Here is a 10095-nt window from a genome sequence, read left to right as displayed (position 1 = left end):
GGATATGAATTTTACCCACTTGAATGTCGTGAAGGATGATGGTAACTTAGGGGGAGGTATTTCTAATGAAATTGCAAGCTCCACTCCCTTGTGCTCTTCTCTGACAACTTCCACCTCCTTGTAAGCTTCTTCAATTTCAACCTCTTCCTAGTCTTCAACCAGGGTATGCCTTGGAGGTTGTGCACCCTCCTCAACATCAAATGCAACCGTCTTGGAAGGAGGCTCTATGTCTTGACTTTCCCATGGAGGTTCAGCATCTCGCAAGTCTTCAACCACTTTTTCCTATTTAATAATTATTGCTTTGTCCAGTAGTTTTAATATAAAATTATACTCATCCTTGATGATTTTCTTTCCATGACAACTCCTTTCAATTGTTCTTTCATCTTCAAGGGTATTTACTACCTTTACCTTTAGGGCCTCCTCTAGCTCCTTTTGAAGTATGGATTCGCGAAGATGATCCCTTCTCTCTTGTTCCATGTCAATAGCATCATTGGGATCATGTTGCTCTTGGATTGATGGATGTGGTGCTCTTCCATGGATGGTGGTGATGGGATGGAGAGATAATTCTGTGGTTGAAAAGGAAGTGAACTAGAGCTTGAGGGTTGATTGTTGAAGGTATTTGGTGGTCTGATTTGGGCAACAAGAGCTTGTATAGTAGAGTTTAGATTGGCAAGTGCTTTCTCCATGGAGATTTGGGGTGGATCTATGTATGGTTCATTTGGTTCATAAGGTGGTTGGTATGGTGGATGTGGGTTAGGGTCATATGGAGGTGAATGGTGGAAAGGGGCTTGTGAGTATGGTGGTCCAAAGTCATGTTGAGGAAAGGGTTCATAGGCATATGGTGGTGGTTGTTGATAGTCCACTGGAGGTGGTTGTTGCCATGAGGATTGATCAAATCCTTGTGGCTCCTCCCATCTTTGATTGTTCCAACCTTGATGCCTGTTCTCATTGTAATTTCTTCTTCCTGCAACATAATTGTAACCAGACTCATAGCCAAAGGGTGAGAGTTCATAGTAGCAAAATAAAAATTAAAAATAAAAATAAAAACAAATTTAAATTAAAAGGTTATTTAAATTTTGAATTTGAAAATTAAATTTTGAAATTTGAAATTTGAAATTTTGAAATTTGATTTTTGAAATAAGATAAGATAAGATAAAAATTTTAAAAATAAAAATCTAAAATTTTTTTTAGGCAAATTTCGAAAATTCAATGAAAAATAGAGAAAATATATTTTTGAATTAAATGAAGAAAGAGAAAAATAACAAAATGATACCAAATTTAAAAATTTTTAGATCAAAATGAAGAAAACAACCAAGAACAACTTGAAGGTCAAGATGAACACGAAAAACAACTCGAAGATCAAAATGAACACTAAGAACAAATTTTTGAAAAAAATTTTGATAACAAAATAAAAACCAATAACCTCTTAATTTACGAAAAAGCAAAAAAAAAAAAACAAAAATAAAAACAAATAAATAAGTAAAGAGCAAATATTTACAATAACCAATAATAAGGCACACGTTTGCAATTCCCCGGCAACGACACCATCTTGATGAGAGAACTTTTGCGTAGTCTAGAAATTTGCGGATAAATCCTCGTTGCAAGTATAGTTTCTAAACCTTCAAAAGTCCTTTCATACAAACGTTTTGGTTGTCACAAGTAACAAACCCCTTAAAAATTGTTAACCGAGTATTCAAACCTCGGGTCGTCTTCTCAAGGAACTGCAGGAAAGTATGTTCTTATTGTTGGCTATAAAGGTTGTAATCGGGGTTGGAAGGTGAGAAGCAAGTGATTTGAATGACAAGTAAAGTAAAAGGCAATTAAAATAAATAAATACTGTGAAGCAAACTTTTGGTGAGGTAAGAGAAAGTAGAAGTCCAACTTAGTTATCTCTCTCTACAATAGTGAAAGTTGAATCTAAATTCCACTTGGTCAACCTTTACTAAAGCAAAGAAAAGTCAAGGGACCAATTAATTTGACCTTCGAATCCTATTTATTTCCTAAGAAAAGGTGTGGATTACTGAAGTTCGGTTCAATTAACACGATAACGATTATCAATTATGTTGAATTGATAACTGTTGGGTTACTGATCTCCTAACCAGGACCAAAAAAGGGGAAAAAGTAAATTGCTGGAATAAAATATCTTCAATTTGGAAACAATGATAACTTAAAATCAAAGAGAACAATCATAAACTGAAAATACCTCAAATATCATTAATTCAAATAACAATCTGTAACATGGAATAATTCATAGATTCAATTATAAAAGTAAATAATCAACTCAAGTGCTGGAATAAATAGATAAAGTGAAAGGGAAGCTAAGAACAAAGAAACATAAAACCTGGATCGAGAGTCACTCTTAAAAATAAGGAGAAGTCCTAAATCCTAAGAGAGAGAGAGATGAGAGAACCTCTCTCAAAACTAAATCTAAATCATTGAAAAAATAAAATATGCGAGCCCTCCTATGAATGGATGTATTCCCCCACTTTATAGCCTCTAATATGTGTTTTTTGGGCCGCAAACTGGGTCAGAAATAGCCAGAATTCGCTGGTCTCGAATTCAACCACGCTGGATTTCCGTCACTGCGACGCGGCCGCATGGATCACGCGGTCGCATCGTTTAGCTTCAGGTAAACTATAGCATATTATATATCAAATCGAAGCCCCGGATGTTAGCTTTCCAATGCAACTGGAACCGCGTCGTTTGGACCTCTGCAGCTAAAGTTATAGCCATTTGAGTGCGAAGAGGTCAGGCTAGACAGCTTAGCAATTTCTCCAACTTCTTGTATTCCTTCCACTTTTGCATGCTTCCTTTTCATCCTCTGAGCCATTCTTGCCCTATAAACTCTGAAATCACTTAACACAAATATCAAGGCATCTAATGGTAATAAGGGAGGATTAATAATGAGCAAATATAAGATCAAAGAAGCATGTTTTAAATCATAGCACAAAATCAAGAAGGAAATATAAAACCATGCAAATATTATGAATAAGTGGGTAAAGAGTTGATAAAATCCACTCAATTGAGCACAAGATAAACCATAAAATAGTGGTTTATCAATTACCATAGGAGAGAACCTAGTTAGGCTAAGTGGGGGTTCGGTGTTTGCGAAGCGCGTAGGGATCGATGTAAGTGAGGTAGTAGCAAAGTAAAAAAATTCCAGAATTCTAACCCTAGAGTGGCACCATTGGTGAAGAAAAGTAGAAGAAGAGTGGAAGTGATGAAGATAGATGAGTGTTACAAACCGTCTGAGTCTAAGCAGACGACGTCGTTTTGATCCATAATAGGCGCCAAACCAAAATGGCGTCATTTTGGTATGCTCCAGTGTGGCGCACGATAGCCACGACAGCTCTGAAACAGTTGGGTCATCGCCAGAAAGATGCCTAAGGACCAGTATGGTGCCTGGCGATGAATCTGGAGGACCATTATGGTAAAATTGGAATCTCGAAGATCAAATTGGGTATTCTCGTGAATCTCAATGACCATTATGAGGATTTACTCCATATACGTTGATGACATCATTGTTACTGGCAGCTCAAATCAGTATATCCCTGAGGTAATTACTCAACTCAGCTCTCATTTTGCCTTGAAAGACATGGAAAAACTGCATTATTTTCTTGGATTAGAAGTAGCATACACTACTGATGGCAGTCTTTTGTTATTTCAAACTAAGTATGTCAATGATATCTTGAAGAAAGCAAATATGGTTGGCTGCAAGCTATATGCAACCCCAATACCTTCCTCTCTGAGACTTAGCAAAACTGGCAGCCCTCCCTTCAATGATCCGGCCCTGTATTGTGCAGTTGTTGGGAGTCTTCAGTACCTCACAATCACTTGACTAGAGTTAGCTTACTGTATAAATCGAGTGTGTTAATTCATGCAACAGCCTCTTGAAACACATTGGAAGGTAGTTAAGCGCATTTTAAGGTACATCAGTGATACAACTAGCTTTGGTTTAAGGATTCAGCCAGCTAAAGAGCCAACTCTCATAGTTTATACTGATTCTGATTAAGGGTTTAATCCTGATGATAAAAAATCAACCAACGGTTATGTGTTTCTGGGATCGAATTTAATTTCCTGGTCTTCAAGGAAACAACATGCCGTGGCTCGGTCGAGCACAAAGGCTGAATATCGGGGTGTAGCTAATGCAGTTGCAGAAGCAGTCCCCATCCAGAATTTGTTTTATGATATTCATGCTAATCCAGTGACCAAACTATCTATGATTTACTGTGATAATTTGAGTGCAGCTATGTTAGTTGCGAATTTATTTTTGCACTCCAAATATAAACATCTTGAGTTCGAAATTTATTTTGCCAGAGATCATGTCATGAAGGGTCGAATTCAAGTTGTTCATATCCCTACTGCACAACAGATCGCATATATTTTCACCAAAAGTCCATTTCATCTTCTTTGTTCAGTGAAATTTGGAGCAAACTCAGACTTATTTACAAAATAATCATTTATTTGAGGAAAATGAAGGAAATAAAAGAAGTTAGCATATTATTAGGTTGTTAATAGTTTGTTAGTGAATTTATTACTGATCTAATCAGTATTTATTATAACTAAATATAATGAGATGCATATGTAATTAACTCAACTTTAGACGATTATCAATTCATTCTTCACACTCTCATTACTCTTCTAGAAGTTTACTCTTTCTCTATTCTCTCTCCAATATATGGATTCTACCATTTTAATGGATTCACAAACAAGACCACTGATAATTACAAAAGCCATATTACGATCAACGCCAAAAAGTGTGGTCCGGATCCAACAAAAGACCTATCTGTATCCAAATTGCTTCATCTCTTGCATTGCTTAAACCTTAATTAATTAACTTTATTACCCGTTAAAATTCTTTAAGGTCATTAATTAAGTAAAGCCACCAGTTTGTTGCTTTTTTCCTCCATTATTTCAGAGTCCTCGAAATTTCTCTGCTCTTATTTGTCGGATATGCTTGTTTATTAATTACTTATAACCCAAAAGATTATATTTTACCACACGAAAAGGTTATGTAAAATTATCTTTAGAGCTTAAACATGGCATGATATAATTCCATTTAAGCATGTTGCTTTCTCTTGTGGCAAGCGCTTACCGATAAATGGTTATGCAAAATTAGCTATATATTAGCTAAGGTGTTTTTGGGTACTACCAATAATAACAATAATGCGAACTCGATCTAGAAGGTTGATTTATTGTTTTTATCAAGCAAGCTAGCTAGTTACGAAAGCTACTCTCTCAGTAATTCCATTTTTAAGAATTTTCCTTCCGATTAAAAGTAGTTCAATACTTCAATATTCTTTAAACAATGCTATCTGCGGTATATATGAATCCGGCCACTTCGTCAAATTTTGCATGAACTGTATATTATTAACAAGTTAATAAAAAAAGTGGAAATTTCGCTCCTTTCTTCATCATCTTTTAATTAGTTGTGTGAGATTATTTTCTCATCAATTGTCGGAAAAAGGAAAAGAAAAAGAAAAAGGGGAAAAGATTAACTAAGAAATTAAAAAAAGAGAAAAACTTGGGGTGTAGTATAATCAATCATGCTTGTTGGTAGCAATAGAACTACTATGAATTTGTCTTTGATATTCATCATTTTTCAATAAAACAAAAACACTAACCAGTTTTCATATAAACAATATAAGATGTGCAAACAGTGTTTATGAGTAGTATTCAAGCAAATTTCTGTATCCAAAATCAAGCACTTGTGAATAAAGTAACACTTAGATACAGTGTCTGTACTTTGAACTCATAATTCTAGGTTGAAATTAAAATAGCATCTAGTACCAATAGTTTTATTAGATTTTAGAAATCACATTTGTATTTTTTGTTAGTTTAAATTTTCCTATTGCCTGGTCGTTTGGTTACACGCTACTTCGTTCTAAAGACCAATGTGTTTTCTTGGTTTCACAATATAAGACTAATAGCATATGAACCTATTATTTTGAGTTTTAATAAATAATAAGTATCAACGCACTGCTGATAGTTTCCTTCTGGCTCCTTAGATTTCTCCACAAACCATATTTATTATTATTATTATTATTATTATTATTATTTACCAAAGACTCGCTCTCTCTATCAGCATTCAGCAACCCTAAATTCAGTAAATTCAGGTTTCCCGTCTCGTCAAGCCAACTTCAACTTCCGCCTAGTGAGGCGAAGTTCATTCCTCGATCCAACAATTAATATCATTTTGACTCAACAGTACTCTGTAGCTCCTCTTATTTCCCCCCTTCAAGATGAAACTCATAAATTACACTTTAATCATGCATATGCACATGGCTGCCAGTTCCATTAAGGTGTTGTGACGAGACCAAGAACTACACTATATATATATATGATCCATTAATTAAATGAAAACAACTTGGACGTATTCCAGAAAGGAATTAACAATCTCTTACAGCAAGTACTAATTCACAACCAACAACTAACGTATTAATGCAACATTTTAATTTCCGCAAAATACAGTGTATGTATATAGTATAGTTTACTATATACCTAAAAACCACATCCATCAACAACACCAAGTTTAGTCATGCATTTGTATCATCTTACACAGTACAGCACATGTTCACTCATAGCCTCACTCTCACTCTCACTCTCACAGGCAACCCCCCTTTCATCCTTAAAGTCAAAGCAATAAGGTGCTCAGGACACGTGTCCTTATCCACAGCATCAATCTCAAACCTCTCCAAAACAGAAGCCACAATGGACTTCATCTGAATATAAGCCATATCCTTGCCCAAACACATTCTCGGTCCAGCGTGAAATACCGGATACCGGAACGGGCTTTCACTTCTCCACACTTCATTACCATTCTCATCAAAATCAAACCACCTTTCGGGCTTATATTCCGTACAGTCCTTACCCCAGATACTCTCCATCCTCCCCATTGCGTAAGTATGATACATTATAAACCAATTCCTCTTTATCACCGTCCCATCCGGAAAAACGTCGTCGTTTAAGCAGTTCTTGAAGTCAACCGGCACTGGCGGGTACAATCTCATTGCCTCCGAAATCGCCGCCATCAAGTAGTTCATATCCTTCAGCTCTTCGTACCCAAACACCGCTTCCGCGTAAACGCACTTTTCGCGAACGCTTTTGATTTCTTTGATTATTTTTTCTTTGACGTCAGGCCTCGAAGAGAGAATCCAAAAGAACCAGCTCAGCGCGGACGACGTCGTATCGCGCCCCGCCAGAATCACGCTTATAACGATATCGCGGAGAAATTCTGGGGAGTTATCCTTGCGGCCAAGAACCGCGATAGTAAGTCCACGTCAGTGTTAGTGGGGCCCTTGGCTTCCATCCTGGACCTTATGATCTCATCGGCGAACGCGTGTACGGTGGAGATCGATTCTTTAAGCCTCTTTTCGTTTCCAACGTTGAGGAACCTCTTGATTCTCCATAACCAGTGAAACGCGCTCATGAACCTCCCCGAGCTCAGCGTCGCCGCGTCCTCGAAGGCCTGCATGAAACCGTCGCCGGAGAGGGCGGCGGATCTGCCACCGAGGCATGCAGGATCAACGTTGAACGCGAGCTTGCAGACGTTATCGAAGGCGAACCGTTCAAGAACGTCCTGCAAATCGAGAACCGTTTCTGTCTCCGACGCTCTTTGAAGCAAGGGAATGAGCCTCGTTTGGATCTCGACGGTGACGTTCTGGATGGCGAAGTTTCGAAGCGATTTGGTGTTGAATTCGTAGCTTGCGGTTTTGCGTTGAAGTTTCCAGAGGAATCCGTCGGAGTTGAAGATTCCATGGCCAAGAAAATCGTGGAGGAGGAAAAGGAAGCGGTTGCCCTTGGGGTAGTTATGGAAATTAGTCTTGAGGATGTGCTCGACGTTGTCGGGATTGGCGGTTAAGACGCCGTGGACGGTGCCGGGGCGGTAGAAAACGGCGGTTTGGGTGGAGGAGTGGCGGAGGATGTTGGTGGACCAGTCGAGGAAGCGGTGGCGATTGAGGATGAAGTCAGGGAGTGAACCTACGAGAGGGTAGGTTTTGAAGGGTTGTGTCTTGGTGGTGTAGAAATGACGAAGGTAGATGAAGATGAAAATGAAGAGAGAAAGGAAAAGTAGAAGGGATTCCATTGGGAAAAGATCGATATGGAAATCAAGAAATGTGAGAATGTCTGTGTGTGTGAGTGTTTAACTCTGTATTATATATAGGGTTTTGGAGTTGGTGGCTACTCCAATGAAGATTTAATGATTGTCATCATGTGAAGATATATCATTTTGACCATTGGATGATAGATTGTAGGACTTGATTTTATTTGAAGTAAAAGTGTTACCTTTATTTAAAGTGTTGCAAAATAAATAAGTTACACTTTTTAAACAAGGATCATCATGAGAAGATGTTTTTGGCATCTTCATGGGAGTAGCTGCCTTTGGAGTTTTGGTGAAGTGGCTTTATATTCGAAGGAAGGCAATTCTTTTAAGAAAAAACCATGTTAGAATGAATGAGATAAATAAAACAAGCTAATGTAGCTCGCTAAATATTGAAAGGATAAAAGCTCAAACTCATGCAATTTTAATTTATAGACAACTACTCAAATGAAAGATGACATCTTTTTATAAAGATGTTTTGTTAAAAAATATAATTTATTTATTTAGTTATATTTTAAATAAAGATAATATTTTTAGAATATATTAAAATCTAATTATATAATTCATTATTCAAATATTAAAAAAAATATTTTTATATAAACACAATTATAAAATTTTTATAGTAGTATCTACTTAATTTATATTGGGCAGCATTTTAAACTAGCAGTTCATATCTTTATCTTTAGCCTAATACTCTAACCCTTTATTTTTATTTAATATTTGTAAATATTATTATTTGTTAACTGATGTCCAAATTAATAAATTTTTTTGGTCTTTTGATATTATTTTATTAAAATTTTTATTGATAAATTAAAACTGAAACTCACTTTCATAATTGTAATATTTAGTGTTAGATTACCAAAAAATGTGATGATTTGGAGATTGGGTGAAGTAGAAGACGATAGAAGTGATGTATTCTTCACAAAACATGGAATACGTTACCGAAACTGTCGCGTCTTTCTTCAAGTTAAATTAAATCACATACATCTCTTTCATGTTGAATCACTATAAACATTAAGAATCCATTTCAGTCAAAGCTGTGATCCCATATTCCTTTTATGTTTATAGCTATATATACTAACAACCAAGATTTCATTACCAACAATGCTATTACACTTTAATTATCATTGAATCAATAATTTAATTTTTTTGATTTCATACTATTATTACAAATTTTAACATATTAAATATTAATATATATACACAATTTAATATACAAATTTAGCTAAAATATAACAGATATTGCTAATAAATTTATGAGTAAATTAAAAGAAAAATTTTCTATACGTCCGGCGGGAAAGCTTCATTAAGCACCATTGTTCTGAAAATCGAACCGGACCGGCCGATTCAACTGAATTAATTGAGAACCGATTATCTGACCAATTCAGGTGATGTCAAAAATCGTTTGACAAAAAACCGATAAAAAAATCAGTCGAATTGACAATTAACCGGTGAACCAGTAAAACCAGTTGGTTTTTGACGGTTTTCAAAGGTTAAAAAAAAATTTAAAAAACCTATATAAAAGCTACCCACTACCCAGTTACCTCTCTCTCTCTCAGAAGAAAACCCTAATACCCTTTTCTCTCCCTCTCTGAGTTCCAGCGCCGCTGGTGCACGAAATTGTGATGTCAATGTTCACATTACTCTCTTACAACTTCGCACAACTAACCAGCAAGTGCACTAAGTCGTCCAAGTAATACCTTACGTGAGTAAGGGTCGATCCCACGGAGATTGTTGGCTTCAAGCAAGCTATGGTTATCTTGTAACTCTTAGTCAGGATATAATATCAATGATAATTTTTAGTTTGAATTGTAAAAAGTAAAAGGGCAGAACACAAATTATACTTGTATGCAGTAATGGAGAATATGTTGGAGTTTTGGAGATGCTTTGTCTTCTAAATCTCTGCTTTCCTCTGTCTTTTTGTTCACGCACGCACGTCCTCCTATGGCAAGCTGTGTGTTGGTGGATCATCGTTGTCAATGGCTACCATCCAT

The 10095-nt window shown here is 36.3% G+C and overlaps 1 protein-coding gene and 1 pseudogene across 1 annotated transcript; one reads left to right on the top strand and one right to left on the bottom strand.

Annotated features, from left to right (window-relative positions):
* The first annotated feature begins 3478 nt into the window (after positions 1–3478).
* LOC112757334 (uncharacterized mitochondrial protein AtMg00810-like) lies at positions 3479–3838 on the top strand. Its single transcript, XM_025805925.1, has one exon. It carries the CDS (start codon positions 3479–3481, stop codon positions 3836–3838), a length of 360 nt encoding a protein of 119 aa, XP_025661710.1.
* A 2593-nt stretch (positions 3839–6431) lies between these two features.
* Positions 6432–8376, bottom strand: LOC112754625 (cytochrome P450 CYP94D108-like; annotated as a pseudogene).
* Between the last annotated feature and the right edge of the window lie 1719 nt (positions 8377–10095).

Source organism: Arachis hypogaea, chromosome 16, assembly GCF_003086295.3.
Source record: "Arachis hypogaea cultivar Tifrunner chromosome 16, arahy.Tifrunner.gnm2.J5K5, whole genome shotgun sequence".
Classification (NCBI taxonomy): domain Eukaryota; kingdom Viridiplantae; phylum Streptophyta; class Magnoliopsida; order Fabales; family Fabaceae; genus Arachis; species Arachis hypogaea.
This window is presented reverse-complemented; position numbering and strand designations above follow the sequence as displayed.

Coding starts and splice junctions, on each gene's coding strand:
- LOC112757334 (XM_025805925.1), top strand. CDS start 3,479: ATGACCATTATGAGGATTTACTCCATATACGTTGATGACATCATTGTT.